At 39.1% G+C, this 19,352-nt stretch overlaps 1 protein-coding gene across 2 annotated transcripts in view; it reads left to right on the top strand.

The window, feature by feature from the left end:
* EEFSEC (eukaryotic elongation factor, selenocysteine-tRNA specific) overlaps window positions 1–19,352 on the top strand; it is a 122,506-nt gene that overhangs the window by 25,739 nt on the left and 77,415 nt on the right. For both annotated transcript variants that reach the window (XM_071550882.1, XM_071550881.1), the window contains exons 2-4: window positions 7,974–8,181; window positions 9,517–9,613; window positions 12,466–12,630. In XM_071550882.1, the coding sequence (XP_071406983.1) occupies window positions 7,974–8,181; window positions 9,517–9,613; window positions 12,466–12,630 (470 nt within the window). The remainder of the gene's footprint in view (window positions 1–7,973; window positions 8,182–9,516; window positions 9,614–12,465; window positions 12,631–19,352) is intronic.

Genomic DNA, 19,352 nt, shown 5'->3' with positions numbered 1-19,352 from the left:
TTTTCTTCCTGTGGTGTAATGCTTTTTTGAGAATGTGTTCACTTTATGCTTTGTTTGTGTTTGGGTTTTTTCCTCTAAATCATCCATTTAATGTAAGCTTAATCCTGTGTGCAATATTGCAATAGCTAGACCAGCATATACTGATAAATTACTGGAAGATATTCCTTAGTCTTTCTTAGCATGACCTTCATAAAGGCATTATCAGCTTTGTTCATGCTACTCAGCATGGCTCATCAAGCTTATTGACATGCTCTAATCACTGCGGGCATTTCCTCCCTTTGAAGAACACAGAATTGTTTCAGACACATAGTTAGAACGTATTCAAACAAGATAGATCCTTGGATGACTCGACAAAGGAAAGAGTAGAGGCCTTCATTGTTTGTATCCTTTTCAGAGCAGTATGGCAGGCACACTGTTTCGTCTGGGAGATGAAGTATAAAGGATATTCCAAGGGGATTCTTGGGTGACATACTTTGCGAAAGAACATTTTCATTCTTTATTAGCAATTTTCTCATTGCCTACTATCTGCAGTGGAGTTGAAATAATATTTACAAATAAATAATGGGTTTAAAAAATAAAACAAGTAAAATAACAAATGAAAGAAGAGTTATTTGGCATACAAGAAGTGGACTTGTAACAATTATGCCCTTATGGCCACACTGATTTCCCTTTCTAGCTCTCAGTTTGACCAATCATAGTGGCTTGTTTTCATCTAAAAGAGAATTTGTGCAATGACATAATGCTTCTAATTTTAAGCTTTACTGTGCTTTCAGAAAGAAGTGGGGTTGCCAGTCAGGTGCTTGCTATTAGAGATATTCCAGACTATCTGGAGTTTGAGGCTGCACAGCTCCCTGTTTGTGCTTCCAACTGCTGATACCCTCTAGAATGGCTTGCTTTGAAAATGGTGCTGGGATGCTTGAACTCCATGAGTTCTTTTTCTTTTCAAAGTGTTTCCTAACAAGAGTTATATTGGTTTTGATCCATCATTTGCATTGCTTTGCAGAGGGTTTGTTCATGTGTAATTCATGCTCTCCAGTTGGGTGCACGTCTCTCTCGCCCCTCACACCTCCTATTTCTGTTTGAATTTTGGGAGATTTCCTATCCCATAAAACATTTTCCTTATTCATCACAGTGCCTCTCCTAAGGTAACTGGTAAAATCCTGTGTGACTTGTAGCATCTCCCAAGGTGTTACCCTATATGAGAACAGGGAATAATTTAGTTGTTTCTGAATAAAGTTTCTTAACAAAAAAAATGGAAGGGGAAGTTGCATATTCACTGCATGATACAGACAGTATTTCCTGCGACAGGAGATACTACCCTCAAAGAATTTAAAATAAAACACTGATTTTATATTTTTTTTTGAAAGTGGAATAGGGGAGGCAAAAATGGTAGAATAGTTGGCCTTTTTATCCCATGTGCAGATGAAACTGATTAAACCTTAAAAACTCGCCTCAGTCCACCCGGTTTATTAATTGAAGAATTTCCTCTTCCCCAGAATGGGAAGTGCACATTAAAACAGAGCTTTGCCCCTGAGTAGCAATGATACTTGAGAACAGTACATTTTCTACAATCCTATTTTCTCTTCTACAGTATAGGAAATCCTAACATGGTAAAAAGCATATTAAAAAAAAGGTATGTTTAAGGAAGTCCTCTTTCATTTCCTTGTAAAGCATGAAATCAAATTATAGCCCATGGCCCACAATTATTTTATTTTTACATTTCAAATTCCATTTTCTGCTTCCTTTGGGTGCCTGTGAACAGGAGTTGTACTGTTTGAGTAAATTCAGCTAAAAAGATTACCACAAAGAGGACACAGTAGCTTAAAGAAGCCATGAGTCAGAATCTGTGCCTGTGTCCCATGTTTGTGGTTTGCAAATCCTCCCCTTCATTCACACAAGGACCTGAGCCTTCTTTCTTCCACTAGCCCAGGTTTTACCTTTCAGAGCCAAATCAGCTTTATATTGACCGATTATGGACAATCTACTTGCCAAAATAGTACAACTTGTAAATGCTTTTGTGTTCATCTGCATTTGGTAAAGAGAAAACAATTGAGATTCTGCCTATTTATTGAAAATGCCTTTTCTTTCTCTCCTTCAGTAAGGATGGAATCCGTATCTAGTTTAGTGCTCGAAGTTTGTAACTGAAGGGTTCTGAATCTGGGCTCAGTGCACATAAAATAGTAATAGGTTTTTTGGAACTGATCAAGTAATACAAGAGGCTGAAATGTTTGGAGGTTTGTTTGTTTTCACTTTTTTCCTAGACCTAATAATATCCTTTTTTTTCTGACTTACTGTAAATATTACACTGTACTAGCACAGCTCAGTCTGGGAGTTTGGGTGTATAATTTACAGCATGCAGCAGGTTGCACAAGCAGAAGGTGTTTGAGTTCATGTACATGCAGGACTTAAACAACCTCTGTGGTCAAGGTTCAGTGAGATTTTTATTATTTAAGATGTAATGTTCTGTTCCAAAGTAAAACATGCTTGTTAAAGTGCTTTATGGTTTTTAAAAACGCAGCTTGAGTGCTCCCACTGGTGCTTCCCTGTGAATACTGGTGTAACAGATCTGGTTTTCACTGTGTTTTTGTGTAAGGATGTGAGACAGTAACATGTAAACATTGCAGAGGTTGTCTTCTTCAGTTTCAGGAAGCAAGATCAAGTGTTTTTTACTTACTGTGTGGAAATCAGAGGTGGGGGTGACACTAAACCTTCACAAGGAGTGAATTTGGTGCAAGGGATGAAGATCTGCAGCCTTGTTGCCTGGACCTCTGGGTAGGCCTTTACTCCTATTTTTCAGTAAAGGATTGAATCCATGTTATACAAAATAATACAAGTGCAGAGAATGCAGTGAATTTCCTCCTAAAGATTAAAAATTCATCAATACATCCTTTTTATAATGTGTACTATTCTTTTTCAGTGTACTCAGGCAATAGCTGGTGAGTTCTTTCAGGATCTAAGGGTGAGAGGAATGATATGATGCAAATGGTGTCGTTTTGCTCCTGCCTTGGAGAAATGGAGCCAATTGCCAGTTTAGGGTAACTTGAGTTGCTCCTCCCTGTGCTTTTGAAACTTGTCATAATCTATGACATCTGTGATTCAACTAGGCTCATGGGTAAAGAGTAATAAATTACTTTCCTGATGACTGTTTATAATCAGATACTCCCCAAAATTCAGGCTTGTGACTGTTCAAAGCAGTAACTAGACTTTATCTTGTCTGTGAAGGTGTTTTTCTTATTATCTGAGTTCTGTGTTCCCTGTCACATTTGTGGCACAAGTGAGTGCTGCTGCCTCCAGGTTTAGCTGGCACTTGCAGTCTTTGTGATGCTGTGCTGCTGGTCTTGTATTTTTCCTGTGTCTGGCTGTCATCCAGATTCTCTCAGTTCATGTTTTATCTTTCTTGTTTGTTTTTCTTCACTGTGACTATCTACTTTATTTTTTCTGTGGTTTAGCTGCTTATCTTTGCAATATAATTCCCATCCTTCTCCACCCCCTTCTGTTTTCTGATGACAACTAGTTTGTTTCTTTTTTTTTTTTTTGCTGGGCTTCGTGTGAGCTGTGTCATCACACAAAGGGCACTCCAATAGTTAATCTTTCATTTTCAAGCAAAATGAGAAATCACACATCCAGATTTATCTTTTGGGATGTTCTGGAACACTTCTTTCATATATGAAGTGACAAATAAAAGGTTCCACCCCTATTTTTTCTGTAGAAGAAATAATTTGAGTACCTGAGTTAACTTTGCCACTGATTCTATATGGTCTGCTTCAATACAGATGAAATATTTTTAATTGCTGTACTTCCCTATACACAGACCTGACCTCTGCATGTATCTTTGCTTTGGGCAGAGTAATTTCAAGCCATTTGCCTTCTTTGAAGGTTCGAGGAACACTTAACTTTTCTATAATCTCTTCCAGATCACTCTTAACTGTGTAGGACCATATCCTGTCTCCTTTTTTGAGCAAAAGCTGAGTGTTGCAGTTCTCTTCCATTTCACACAAGAGCACATGGCTGGTATTCTGTAGTCAGATAGTGCAGATTGACTGAGTGGTATTTTCACTGTGTTTTGTTTTGTTACTATTTTTTTGAGTCTTCACTTAGTATGGCTGTAATATTTTTATTTGTTTTGTCTTTCTGAATCAGATTGGATTACAGGAGGATATTCATATAGTCCATTCTCCACAATTCCTAGTTAAATCATACTCTGCTGTGGAAAATGATTCAGCAATGTTGTTCCTTTCGTGGACTGAACTCTGATAAGATTGTGAGCTGATTGTTTACTAATGTGATAGAAATTATTTAAGTAGTGAATATGAAGTTAGACATATTCTAAGTCTGCTCTTACCATTTGCATGCTGAGAGAGAAAGTGTACTGAATGAGGTGCTCCATGGTAAGTGGGAGAGAGTTACAGTTTTGTCATCTTGTCACAAATGACCTGCTAACTTTCCTGACTGGAAATGTATTTGTACACAGCATTTTGACTTCTCTAAATTATTCTGTTTTAGTATTTAATGAACTCTTACGGGTGGATGATGGGCAACTAAGAAAATGGGTTCTTGCATAAAACAAAGTGTAAAACTTGTGTAGGAGGAGATTGAGCCATCTTTGACAATTCACCTTCTTCCCCAATCCTTCAAAGAGGAAGATTGAGAACTAAATCTTGCCGTTATTTTTGCACCTTGTTACCCAAGGGTCCTGTAAACTTGAGCATTCATGCCTTGATATGCATGAGTAGACAAGTACAAAACACCCTGATGCCTTGGGGAGAAAGCAGTTAAAGTATTTCTGTCAGTGCTGTCCTGATCTTTCCCTTGGCTCCATGACTCTGTTGAAGGGCAGCAGCTTCCCACCCTGCTTGTGTGCCAACTCTCTGCCTGCCATGTCTGCTGTTCCATCTTGTGCCATCTCTGAGGAACTGTGGCCAGTCAGCATGTTAAGGCTTTGGAGGAGGCACAGTAGTTGTGCCGACAATGTTTGTGAACTTGTGTATGTTACTGTTTCCTTGACTTGTAATATGTTTTGTCTGACGTGTCATTGTATGTCTTCTGGTGTTTCTGGAGTTTTTCCATGGACTGTACAGTTTTTTTCCCCTTTGTTCATCTTCTCTTTGCTATGAAATGCCCCGAGGTGGACATTCTTGACCTTTTAATAACTGGGATGGTGATTTTGTGGCTCTTTTAAAGTGTTGCTAATAGAGTCATAAATACAGCAATTGTAAGCATTTGCTTTATAACAAATATAGTCAAAGCAGTTGATGTTGTGTTTCAAGATGAAGTGGCCCTTGTACTGAAACTGCACATAACAGTTCAGTGCAGATTTTGTCTCCCGTATATAATGCATCTTATCAGCCACCCTTTTCAAGGCCCGGTGTGGGTCTGGTGACTTTGGCTTAATTTTGGAGCATGAGGATTGCTATGCTTTAGTAGTCATAGCAGAGTTATCCAAGACTCAGGCTCTGCAGCATCATTGTTTTACTAGATGTCCTTTTAAAAAGTGTGGGAGAAGACCTCGCTTTTGTGAAATGGCAAGAGTGTTACAAACATTGGGTCTATGAGAACGTGAACTCTACAAATCCCAATGCCCCTAATACTGATATTTTACACTGGGTTTACAAGGATGTGGACTCTACAAACCCCAGTACCCCGAACGTTGCAGTAGTGTAATAAAAAGTGCATCACAAACACATCTTCGTTATTGTATTTTCCCTTAGTCATCCCCTATCCAAGTTTCTTCTTCCCATAAACCCCCCAGGGTTTCTTTCCTGCCATTTCTCCCCATTGGTCAAAGTTCTGTATTGTCATTAGTTCTTATCCCTGTTCTGGTTGGTTGTTGTAATGTTCCACCCCTTTACTCTGTTGGTCTGTTTTCGATCCCTTATTTGCATACTCCCTGACCAATAGGAAGCCTTGTACCGCCCACCTTTCCAGAACCTTCCCTATCTGACGTTATATAAACGAGGTGTTCAAATAAACTTTGCTTCTTCTGCCACCGAACCTCCTGGTCTGGGGTTGTTCTTCCTTCGCGGTTTTGTGGCGCATCAGGGGCTCAGCCAGGCTTGGCGCAAAGGGGGAGCCTTTCCCAGCTCTGGGGAGAAATCCTCAGAGCTATTTTAACTACAGAAAAAAAAAGTATTAATTGGACTTGATGGTTTGGTTTTAATAATTAATTCCCATTCATTTTAAGGCTGTCACCTGTGTAGTGAGAATTACTGTGTGGTAGTGTAACGCAAAATACGTGTGTTAAGTTTAAAAAAGTCCTACTATGTGCACTCAAAAAAGTGGATCTGTACTGACTAGTGTTTTGTCTCACTCAAAACTATTTTCAAGCCGTTTGTTCTCCTTGCTTGCTGACCTTTAGATCTGCAGTTGTGTGGTGTATAGGCAGCCTTTTCTACAGCCTTGATGATATTTGTGTTGTAATTTAAGCAAGTTCTAAATCAATCCTTGAAACAATAAAAATGCAAACTACTTCTGAAGATATGAAGCCCATCTTCAGTTTATAAGGGAGAGATATTTGAAATTATTGGTAAACATTCTGCAGGAGTGCTGGAAATGTCATAATTATCCAGCGAGTGCTCTGAAGAGTTTAGCATTCATTATTACAAAAGCTCGGATAGGTTGAAAATAGTCATTTGTGAGTGTAACTTCTTTTCTTGTTGTAGCTCCCACCCGCTCATTCACCCCTGCACTTCAACCTCAGAATGATTTCCTATGCTATGAGTTCATGGGAATTAGGAACAAGGGTTAGCTGTTGTCATAGCCATTGTAAAAGCCTAAAAAAAACTACAACAAAAGGCTGGAGAGGGTGAAGGAACAAGCAACAGTTATATCAAGTTCTTGTGATCTTAGGGCAAATATTAAAAGTACTTAAGTTCAGAATGCTTCAATTTTACATGATATTTCTGGCTTCTGTTATCTTTCAAAATATGCTTTTTTGCCACATGACTCTCTGGTACTTAAACTTTAAATTTTGTTTTAGTTTTTTGTGTTTAAATTTTCTCAACATCAGGGTCTGTTGTACTTTACTATTTTGGTATTCAGAGTGTTTGGGTTACCTGGAATGAAACAAGAAAATTTAGACTAATTAGTGGAAGGCTCAACATTCATCAAAAGCTTCCTTGAAAATTAACTTAAATCCATGAAATTTAGATTGCTTCAATCAAAAGATTAGGGGTTCATGACAATTCTTTGAAAAATAAAAATAATCCATGGGTGTGATAGGTAACTTTGGCCTAAAATTTAGTAGCTTTTTCATTAAGAAATCTAAGAGTCTGATCTCTGTGCCTTTGTTTGAAATCACATGTTCAAGTTATGTGGATCTGAATTGGAAGTGAATGACAAGATATTGCAGGTTTTAAATTGCCTCTTCCTCATATTGAGGGATTGTCAGAATTCTTTTGACTTAGGATAAACCTGCTTCTGGTGGTGATAACTTTGTTTTCACTTTTATCAAATTTTAGACTTTGAAAGAAAAATCATAGGGAGCAGGTGGGGACTGAGGATTGCTGATGTAGTTACAGGGCATGTGTTTGGTTCCTGTTGGGGTTGCTCTGAGTGTGCAGCTCTTTGTGCTGTTGCTCTGTTTCTTTGGCTGTATCATATTCCTACTTAGCTTCTTAGATTATAATTTTTAATTAAGGCAGAAGTCATGCTTGTATTGCTGCAAGGTTAATTTTCTTAATGTTTTTCTTAAATGCACTGGTAACAGCTTTAGATTTGAATTATTAGTATGGGGGAATATGTAAACTATCACATTCTCCAGTATTTTTTATGACCTGATGGTAGCACATAACAGCTGAAATCCCTGAGGTCTTCATTCCAAAAGAGCAATGCAGTTGATGCATGCCTTGACTTGTGTTTTGTTCATCTCTCTGGGTATTTGTACATCTGATGGCATTTTTTTTGTGGAAACTATTTGAGAAAATGATCGTAATCTTTTTATGCTGCTGCAATACTGACTGTGAATTCTCCTCCAGGTGCCCAGATTATCGATTTGATGATGCTTGTAATAGATGTGACAAAGGGGATGCAGACACAGTCAGCAGAGTGCTTGGTAATTGGGCAAATTGCCTGCCAGAAGATGGTGGTAGTTCTGAACAAAATAGATCTCCTTCCAGAGGGGAAGAGACAAAGTGCCATTGAAAAGATGACTAAGAAAATGCAGAAGACGTTGGAAAATACCAAGTAAGTGAACAGTGATACTAACAACTCACTTGTAACAAAATGTTTAACAAAAATACCAGCCTTTCTTTTCCAATGTGCTTCTATGCATACTGAGACATTTAGCAAAGATGATGAGAGAGTGAAAGGATTGCTGGGAACTCAAGTGCAGTTCCAAATTCTCATGTGCGAGTATCGTGTAGAGAAATGCTTCCTTGTAATTAAACTCTTCAGTTTAAAGGACTGCTTAGAGTTCAAACAGAATAATACAAAGACAGAATATCCAAGTGAAGAAGTGTTGGGTCTGTTTGTTTTGTTTGTTGTTTTAAGGGTGTTTGGGGGTTTGTTTTGGTGGAGCAGAGGTTCTTGTGTTTTTCTTTGCTTTTTCAGCTTTTGGGCTTGCAACTTCTGTTATGATCTGCAAGTTTGTTTCACTCCAGAGAAAAAGAAAGTGTTAGGAAATTTCCTTAAATGAGGATGAAAACTGTGTTTGCCCCAATTAGGGATAGCACAATTGTAGAAGTTTATATAATGTAATATGGCTCTGGCTGGGACAACGTTTGTCAGCCCTGTTCTGGTACATTATTTGAGGCACATAATGAGTGAAGTGTAGCGAGATCCATGAGTGGAATTGTGGCTGTTTTGAAGAGGGAAGATTAAATATTTTAGTGCTTACACAAACTGAAGCACAGCTTTGCTTTGGTCAGGGATATAAGGTGACAAAACTACTGGGTCACATTTTGATTTGAAGAATCTAAGGAACAGGATTCAGTGTACAGAGGAGAGAACAAGAATTCAGTTTTCGCATGTGCTGTGTGTGCCTTATGGTGCTTTGGAAGCACTGCTGACTTGGGTGTGATTGCAAAGTGCTTGTCCATTTGTGTCTCAGGCATGTGATGTTTCTTGACAGCCTCTTTACCACTTGACTTTGAATCTCCAAATGCATGTTTTTAAACTGCTTTTTTTATTTCTAAACTACTCTTGCTAGTGGGACATGCTGTGACCATTTGACAGCTTTCATGAAAGTCTGCTAATCGTCAGGTAAAACAACTTTGAATGCAAACTACAGCAACAAGACTGGGTAACAGACTTTGCTTCTGAAATAAACTGAAGTCTTGCTTTTGACTGTCACAGAGTTGAATCAGTAACTAATGTGGAACAGGGTTGCAGGTTTCACAGTGAAGTCCAGTAGTGTTGATATGCTGGTAATTCAAGAAGAAATTGTCATTCGTTATGGGGCAAGAGCAGCTAAACTGGATTTAAGGGAGTTTCCAGCCTTTAGATGAGCCTTGGAAGTACTTTATATTGAAACATATAGGAATTCTGTGGCCTAATGGTGGGAGTCTTTCTCTCTTTCAGGTTCTCTGGGTGTCCTATTGTTGCTGTTGCAGCAAAGCCTGGTGGACCAGAAGCCCCAGAGTCTGAGAGTCCGCTGGGTGTTTCTGAATTGATTGAGGTACCTGCTGAAGAACATCCTTATGACATAAAATATGTGCTCAAACTTTTCTCTGAAGTCTTTTGGAGTGTGCTAGTACTATTTGTGCCAGTTTTAAAGAACCTAATTCTTCAGAGATTCTTTTCAGTGAATGGACAAGTTGAAGTTACATGCCCCAAAAGTGGATCTCCTTTTGCAACTAATAGGCCACAAAGCCTTTGAATAGTTGTCTTGAGAAATGGCTATTCACAAGTGTGCTGAAATTGTCTTTAAAGTTATAAAGAATTATGGAGCATAGTGAATAAAAAATAGCTTTAAAATTCTGCCAAATCCTTGGTAGATGTTTTTTATAGTTGTACCATACTTAAGATAACAGTAAAGTTGTAAAGTCAGGTACTTGCAAGTTAGACACTGGGGATTGTCTCTTTCCTTCATGTGTGCATTATGGTCCAGTGTTTAATTGCATCTTTCTTTGTCCTAAACAACCCTGACCTTGCTTCTTGCACAGGATGGACAGGACTCAGCTAGTGAGTAGGTAGTCCATATTTTATTTTCATTCTCATTATTCTCTGTGTGTCCTCATGACTCCATTCCAATACTGCTCTGCATTCAGAGTAATTAATTTTCTCCTGGACTTTTCTTGGCACACATCACTATGGTCTTGAGTACTTGGCAAACAGTTAATTTACTTCCAAAACAGCTATGGGAACTGTAGAGGTGACTTTAATCCACATTTAGATTGGGAAGTTGAAGCATAAAAGACCTAAGTCCACTGAGTTCACTAATTTTAATTCCAAATTCAAGGAAACTAGGAACTATTTTGAGACATGCTTATGTTCAGATCATGGTACCTGCCAATTCTGATTTCAGTTGAGTGCTCAGCACTTCTTTTAAGCTTTGGGGTTTTTATTTGGACAGTCTGAGATGTACAGTCTGTGATTACCTGTAGAAATTTCATTTTTGTGAGAGTGGATTCTACACATATGCCAGAAGGCCCATGTACTGCCATTCTCTAGAGAAGCACTGCCTGCCTTCATGATGAAACCACCTTCCTCTCTGATACCCTGCCTTGCTTACTGCATGTCTTACACATCTGCAAAAGATAAAAAGCATGGCCTGGATTTACCCTGTGTCCTGAATGAAGGGCCTGGAAAAAAACTGTAAAATTGTGCAGCTAACATTGTCTCAGACCCATATAAACAAGAGATGACTTTAAGCAAACTGATGCTTCACAGATATCCTGAGTTCCAGTTGTGTGGGGTGTTCTTTGGTTGTTGTTTTTTTTTGGCGAGGGTGGAAAGAGGGGGTGATGGGGGAGGGAACACATTCTCAGATGTTCAAAACCCTAAGTCATATGGCATGAAGCACACACCATGAAGGGCAGGACACTTAAAATAACTGAGGGCAGTTTGTAGCTTGTAGTTGACTTGTCCCCCTTTCTGTGAATTAGCTGTGGGGAAAAGCAGCATTTTTTCCCCTGGAGCAATTCTGCTGTTATTTGCAGACAGGAGAAAGTAGTTCTAAAACCAAGGCATCGTTCTTGGAAGGCTTATCAAATTCTGATTTGGATGCTGCCAAATTTAAAATTGTGAATTGCTGACATTAGGTGCAGCCTCAGTCATCCAAAACTCTAGGCATGTCAGGCCCGGGGCAGCCTGGCATGTGTGAAGGCAGGACATTCCACAGAGCTGCTGAGCAGTGAGAGCTGTGTTGCCTCCCAGGCTTGCGTGACCCAAGGTGGGGATGGGATGTAGTATTGCCTTAGAATAGACTTAGCAAGAACTAGTCTGCCCACAGAAATGTCTAGAGCGCAGGAGATCTAAGTCCTTACTTCTGCCTTCATCTGGTTCCTGGTATATTTACTGGAATGTTCCCTGTACTGGAAGGAAATACCAGTGTTGCAGCTGTTTCCATCAACTCTGAAACAAAGTATTAGAAGAGCTGGCAAATGTTGTGTGAGCCCTGCCATTAAGCTTCAAGGTATTATCCTTTCTGTCCTTCATAAAAGACTTTCTCCATTGTTCTGCCATTACAACTTGGGTTTAATCTGTAATTTGACCTTAAAAACTGATGTTAAAGGCAATGCCCAGTGTATTTGTTGGTGTTGTCACAGAGGCAGAGATCAAGTGCAATTTGAGACAGGAGTGAACCGCTTTCTTTAAAGTACTATTGGTACATGACTGCCTTTTTATAATTAAAGTCTTCTGTCTATGATGATGCATTTTAAGAAACATAGTGTTTGTCAGCAAAAGAGAAATGCTAAACTCATAGAATTTCTCTAGAAAATGGTACTTACGTAGCTGTTTTTCTTAGTTGGTTGATCCTCCAAGAAGTGTTAACAGAAATCTGAAGGGGAAGTTGACTTTGAAATCTTAACTCAATGTAATAGTGTTTCTGGGAAGGGAGGCAGAGATTGACTTTATGGGCCACTAATATCTGTATATAAGTTCATTTTCACAAAATCCAAAAAAGCTGAAGTAGCAAAACACACTGTAAAATTGTACTTTGGGGGGAGGGGAGTACAGAATGACACATGCACAGGTTGTTTTTTTCCCCCCTCTTTGCTTTGCTGCAGTGTTTATATTGAGTTTGGCAGCAACTTTATCGCCAGTGCGGTTTTGCTAACCAAGCTAAATGTGCAGCACCAAATCTTTCTAAGGCAGAAAATCGAACTGTTCCTGCTGCTAAGTGTGCGTCTCCTCTATGGTACACACAGTTAATTTGACATTGGTGCGTTCTAAGCTCATTGGGAGATGCCTGAAATCAGTAAAATTGCAAGCTTGTTCAATCAATCATCTACTTGCCTTCCTTTTGCTGTGTGGCTGTCATGACTTTTCACCCAGGCATGGTGCTGCTTTTATCTTTTTTTCCAGGTCTTGAAGTCTGAGGCTTACCTGCCATCAAGAGACCCCTCGGGACTCTTCCTTATGGCAGTCGACCACTGTTTCTCTATCAAGGGTCAAGGCACGGTGATGACAGGGACTATTCTTTCTGGCTCTGTTAACCTTGGTGACAATGTGGAGATTCCTGCCCTGAAGGTGAGTCTCTCATTTTCACTCCCCCTGTTTTTCCTGACAGAGACACTCAACAAAGAAGAGAGTGTTCTCTTCCAATCTGAGATGATTCAATTATTTTCAATTTTTTTTTGTACTCTACTATAACTCATAACAGTAAGAGACATAGAGATTTTTAAATTAGGCAGTCAGTAAAGTTGCCTTCTGTGTAATTTACTTGGATGAAGAGGAAAGACTGACCTAGATTAGCATGTTAGACTTTCAGAAAAGAAATATGGGCAAGTTTCCAAGACAGGATGTGCCCAAGGTCTGAACAAGGTTTGAGTGAGGTTACTTTCTTGTGAGACATACTGCAGTGACAAGACTTGCAAAAGTATCTGAGCAGGCTTTCAGAAATGTCTGAGAGCAAAGGAAATGACAAGAAGAGGGCATTGAAATGCTTGATGCACATTCTCTTTGTTTGCTGAGGCTTTAATTGATGTCAGCATGTTCTGGAAGGACTGCTGGGCTGCAGTAGGTGGCTTGCTGCCACTGGGATCTTCAGAGAGCTTGTAAAAAGTCAAAGGGACCTTTCAATGGCCTTTGAACAGCTGAACTGTTATTACTATTCAATTACCTTAAAACATATTCATCTTTTAAAAGAAAATATGGTGACTATGCTTGGAACAGGTGAAGACCATTTCACAGATGCTGATTTGCACTGAGTTTCCCTTTATATTGCCCAAAATGAGTAAAGACTTGAGGCGTATTTTGCAACTAATGTAAGAGGGGACCCATCCAGTTACATTCTGTGAGCAGGCTGAACAAGCCTGGATGGGCCTCTTTTGGTGTTGTCAGTATTATCTTCAAGTCATTACTATAAGCACCCTATTCCTTTATTGAGAAAATATGCTGTTTTCTCATTTTTAACTGTACTTTGTGCACAAGTGAAGGACTTCAGTGAGGCATTTTGGTTTCTTGCTGGTAGCTGACAATCAATTTCTGGCCAGCCTCTTCTGTGATATCTGTGGCCTTCTAGTTTGTATCATGTTGTCCTTTGTATAGAAGTGATTTGCGTGATAGGTACTCTGTCATATCTGCTTCCCCACTGGAGTTCCTCACTGCCCATGTTCTCCTCTGCAGCACACAGTCTGTTTTGGGAGCCACACTTTCAGCTCCTTCAGGGAATATGCTTGCTGGAATTGTAGCTCTGGTTTCAACCTCGCCTGATTTTTGCTTGCTCTTTCTTCCCTTTTCTGTGTCTTGCTCACAGTCCTGGGTTTACCTGTGCTTGGGGTCCAAAGAGGGACAAGTAGTTAGGAGTGCAAGTCTGAGTGTGAGATGCTCCTGCCCAAACGGGGCTTTGCACAGCGAGTTCACTGCTTGCCTTCTGGCTTAGCACTGCCCAAACTTCCTGTCATTTTCTGCTCGGGGGGGATGAGGGTGAGACAAGGCAAGTATTTCTTGCAAAGAAAGAATGCATCACCAGATTGTATCTCGAAATGACCATTCAGCTTTTCATGTATAGTCCAAGAACATTCTGAAGAAATACGTTTAGGAATAAGACTGCATTTTGAGAATCTGCGTGAAGGAAGAAATGACAAAAATACAGTAAATAACTTGGAAATGAATGTTTAAAAGGAGAGTAGGATAAGCTTTATAATGGGACTTTAAAGGAAGCTTTCTTCCTACCCAAGTGACTGGGAGAGTAGTCACTGAAGTGGCAGCCAACTTAGCAGATGAACAGGTCATTTGCAAAGAGAAGCCACATTGCAGGGCTGTTAAGGCATGAACAGCTTCCCTCAAAGTTTGTATTTTTCCAGTTGCTTTTAATGAATTAATCCTTCCACTGCCATGTGTGAAATAGATGTGTTCCTGCCTCTGAGTGATTATAATGGTGGGCACAGTTTTGTTTTTTGCCATGAGCAACTTGTGAATGTTCATATTCATGTTGTACAGGTATGGAAACCAAGGCAGGGTAGAAGGAAGCAATTTGTGTAAGTTTGAGCTGTGTGTTGTACTTACCCCTGCCAGCATCATACAGAGCTGGGTAAGGATACCTATAAAAGGTCAAACCTTTCTCAGGCCTACAAGGTAACGGAGGAAGCACATTTCACAACACATTGTGGTTTATGACTCTCTCTGACCCTTTTTTGCCCTGACCCAATGGTAACTGAGATTGACAGCTGGTACCCACTGGGCATTTGGGGACATTGCAAACCAGCTGCTTTTTTTAAATTTGAAGAACCCTCTCACCAAATGAAGTGGCATCACCTTCCAGTTGTACTAATGGAATTCGACATCTTTGACCGCTTGAACCTGCACAAAGGAGGGACACAGCAATTAAAAATAAACAGTGACATTCTCAAACGCCCATGCTTGCTCTGATTGAGGCTGAGAGCACCAGCAGTGCATGGATTCCTTTATGCTTTGCCTATGTAAATTGCCATCTGGGGTTGATTATCCATATAGCGAGAAGAAAAATTATATATATGTGTTTGGCAAAAAGCTTTGACACAGCAAACAGTTCACTATCCAATTGAGTTAGTACTATTTGCTCCCTAGCATGTGAAATCCACCTTGAAGAGAATGAAGTTGGGATTTCTGCAGCAAAAATGTAGTGTTGGCAGAATTCTCAATGTCCTTTAAGATTATTGCAGTGGTCATTCAATCTCTACAGTCTTTCGGTTTATAAAGTGTAACTACTTGTGACACTTTTATTTTTGCTTTATAAAATTTCCTGGAGTTTGAAGAATAAGGATTTTTTCAATTTAGTTTTATTTTACTGATATCTTAAGTATATGTTTTTTACTGATTTTTAGATTGTGAGGAGGAATGTCAAATTTTCGTGCTGCTGTGTCTTTTTGTAGCACACCTAAAAGAAAAAATAAAGTGTTGGGTTTGGGGTTTTGTGGCTTTTTGTTGTTGTTGTTGGGGTTTTTTTTAAGGGCGGGAACGGTATCTTGGTCTTCCTTATCCTGGTGATAGGGGGAAATCGTAGCAAATCCTGTCTTCTGGCTTTGGGTTTCACAGTTGCAAACACATCAGAAATACTGGATGATTGGGTAAAACAAATGATAATACATTCATGGGCCCTTAAAGATGTTTTAGGGCATAGCAAATGCTCCAGATGAGTCAATAAGAATCACTTTCTGTCTTAAGAGTTGTGAGAGATCATAGAAGAGTTCAAGTCTGAATTGGCTGAGCTAATGAATATAAATCTGGTCATCCTGAAAGTGTCCACTCGCATGGCTTTGCCTGGGATCAGGGACTGCAGGAGCCACAGGGACAGGTAGAAAGACCACTGTAGTGTTTGGGTTTTTTTCAGGAATTGGAAGAAGTATAAACTTTTCTTTTTCCTTTATGGTCAGGTTGTCCTGTTTAATGTAATTGCTGACAAATGCTGCAAGTTGTTGCAAGCTGAGTGGCTGGTGGAGGTTCATAGCTGTGTTGGAGCCCAATAAAGCACAGTGTGCTGCCACTTTGTGCTGGGTGTGTCAAAAGTTGAATGTCCTGAAGGCTGAGTGTCTGTGTTAATACTGAGCAGTTACGTTCAATTTTTTTTGTGGGGGATCATGTTGGGGGTTTTGCTGAGTACTGAAGCTGAATAATGTATCCTGTGTTGTATGGTACAAAGTTATTTCTTGTGTAATAAATCATGTGGACACCCAGTCTTTGGACTGACACTGGGAAGTGTCTCTTTAGACATTTGTTAGGGTTTTGATCTGCTACATGTTGTTTAGTTGATGTCATTAAAGGGAAGAAGTGTAATATTCCTACCAGGTCCAACCTTCACCATTCTGAAGGTTTGCAGTAGTCAATTGCCGTTATTAATATTGAGAATTTCAATCTCAAAAGTTGTAAAGATGTTTATGAAATGCTTCCCTTGTAGTTGGAGTGGGGTCATCCCGGTGTTTCAGTGCTCTGGTGAGCTTTGAAGAGGTCATGTGAGATGTCAAATATGGAAAATGTGCGAAACCTGCTTCTGTTGATCTAGTCAAGCCTCCTAGTAAATGAGTGTTGGTTCAAACCAGCAGTGGATTCTGTCTTGGCAAGGCCAGTTTGCTGTCAATTGTATTGACTTCATGAACTTTCAAGAAGCATTGTTTTGTAAGTGTGATACTGGGAAGCTTCGTGGCTTCATACGCTTTCACCGTATGAAAAGAGCAGTTTTCTGAGCTTTTTTGTTGTCTAGATAACCTTGGGCTGTGTTTTGGCAAACATTTTTTAGTTTTTATGGCTCATGCAACAAAAAATTTCTCCACCCTCTGATAGAATAATTCAAATTGTATTTGCAAGACTATTTCCTTCAAACTAGTGTAGCTATTAAAATTGTAACAGAGATCAGCTTTTGTCCTCATGAGTACTTTAATCTATTTGATGTCCCAGGGCCTCTGATTAGTGAGCTTTACTATATACATGTATTGACAACTAATTTTATTTTATTTACTTTTGCACAATCAGAATTGCACAGTTAAGCTTTGTCGGAACATTTAAATCTCAGAAAATGACGTTGAATCAAACCCTGCTGAACTGGATCATAAAGGCATTTGTCTGTGGACTTTCATGGTGAAATATTAAAGAAATTTTGAGTTCTTTGGGCCTCATAATATACACCTTCCAAATTTCAGTGAGTGTTGACTGGTTTTTATCACTGCAAATGGATAGAACCCTTGCTGAGTTTTCTGAGAATATGTCTGAATACTGTTTCTACATCTGTTTTATCCAATTATGCTTGTTTTTTGTTTTGGTTTTTTTTTCCCAATGCTGCTATAAACAGCCCTTAAAATGCCACATTTTGTCTGCTGGGAAAGGAGTCTTGCTTGCCTTGGATCTTTTTCTTTTCATTGAAGTGCTGTAAAGGAGGACAGTTGAGAAAATGGGGTTGGTGGGAAATCCACTAAATGTAACTGATAAAATTGTGAAAAAGCAATTTACAGGAGATATTAAAATGTGTGGGTGAAAAAATAAAAGAATTCTAAATCCTAAATCAATACATTAACAAAGAATAAACATAATGTTATACATGTAGTTTAATTCGCTACAAGAATTAAACTGTTTCTTTATTTATCTGCTGCTTCTAAAGCATGGATTGTGTTTTTTGGAGATTTTCTCCTTTCCTAGAAAACATCACTGTGAATCCTACTGGTTTTGCATCTGCTATGGCATTACTTAAAAGCAAAACATGCAGGATTTGGCTTATACTGGAAAGTATTCCACTTTCAATGTTTAGGATATTATCAGTTGTTTTGGAAGAACTAAACTCCTCAGCACAGTTCTTTGTGGTTAAGTAAAGGATTAAAGACCTGATCCTGTGCCTGTGGAATGAAATTTAGATCTAGCAATAAAAACTTCTCAAATCTTCTTGGCTCGATCTCTTCACAGAATAAGAATAGCAGATGCTGAGCTCTTTCTAAAGATCAGTTCCCTCATTTTCAAGTATGGTTTTGTAACTTTTTACTGTGTGGTTTTTTTGGTTTTGTTTTTTTTTTAATTTCTGTTTTAGTTCACACTTAAAAAAACCCAAAAAACAAACCGAAAACCTCAAGACCAAGAAGCACAGAATCAATTTTTTTTAATTAAAGAAAAAAAAATTTAAAATTTAGTTTCACTTAGACTTTCAAATAAACCTCAGAAACAAAAGTGTTGAGGTAGTGTTTTCTATACTGTTATTCTTTCACTACTGAAGTACAGTGCTTTAGTTCATATTGCTTGAAATTTTTAATGACGTATATGTAGGTACAGTAAAAAAGGGGAATAAGATAAAGGACTTTGTGCTTTAAGGTTTGTTTTATTGAGGAGCAGGGATAATACATAATGGAAAGGGATCTTGATGTGTATCATGTGGTTTCTAAGTTTTTTCTACTTGGTCAGAGCAGAAGGGAAGGAAGCCAGGGGAGAGCAGCCAACCTGAGCAGTGCTAATCCAAACCATACACTGTATTTTTGGAGCTTGTGTGTCTAATGTGATCTCTGTAGGCAGAAAAGTGGCCTAGTCAGTGCTGGCCAATTAACTCTTCAAATACTGAAATTCATCTGCAGCTTTTCTTGGAGATCTAGATGTGCCCTGTGCTCCCTGCCAGACAGAGACAGTTGGGATACAGATTGACTTCTAATGGATGGGAAAAATTAACAAAAGCATACAAGCTTTTTCCCTACAGTGAATCTGAAAGGAAGAGATTTGTAACTTCTGCATTGCTTCTATCCACTCAAATCATCTTGAAGTGACTGTTGGGATCAAGGCTCCCTGTGGAAATGCAGCACTGCTGGAAATAGTGCTGTTCTCCAAGGTAGGCTGTAACTTCTGCAGTATTTCCCTGACAGTGCTTGCTTGTGCAGGGTTATCTGCAGTGCTGACTGATAGTTTGAAACGTGTATTTTGTGCAGTTCCCATGCAGATAATTTTGTCTTAACAGTTAGAAAGAGACTTGTTATTGCCTTAGAACAGGTGCACTGTTCAATGGGGTTCAAGATGAAAAAATAATACAGCAAGATCTTGACTCTGAGTAGATGAAAAATACTGTGTGAGGTGAATGTCATACTTCCCTTTGATATAATGACTGATTTTCTTAGGGAAATCAAACTATATTTTTTGTGTCTCGGTTTCAGTAAATAATTTGTTCTGTTAGAAAAGGTGAAGAAAGTTCTTACAGAAATACAAGGTGGGAAAGAAACTGAGCTGAAGAAGAGGGAACCAATGTAATACCAGGAAAATGACACAGGTGGAGTTGTTCTGAGTCTGGTCTTGGCACTGCAGTGTAATAGTTC

Source organism: Pithys albifrons, chromosome 3 (assembly GCF_047495875.1).
Source record: "Pithys albifrons albifrons isolate INPA30051 chromosome 3, PitAlb_v1, whole genome shotgun sequence".
Classification (NCBI taxonomy): Eukaryota; Metazoa; Chordata; class Aves; order Passeriformes; family Thamnophilidae; genus Pithys; species Pithys albifrons.
Note: the sequence above shows the minus strand (reverse complement) of the source record. Positions and strands in the feature narration are given on the sequence as shown.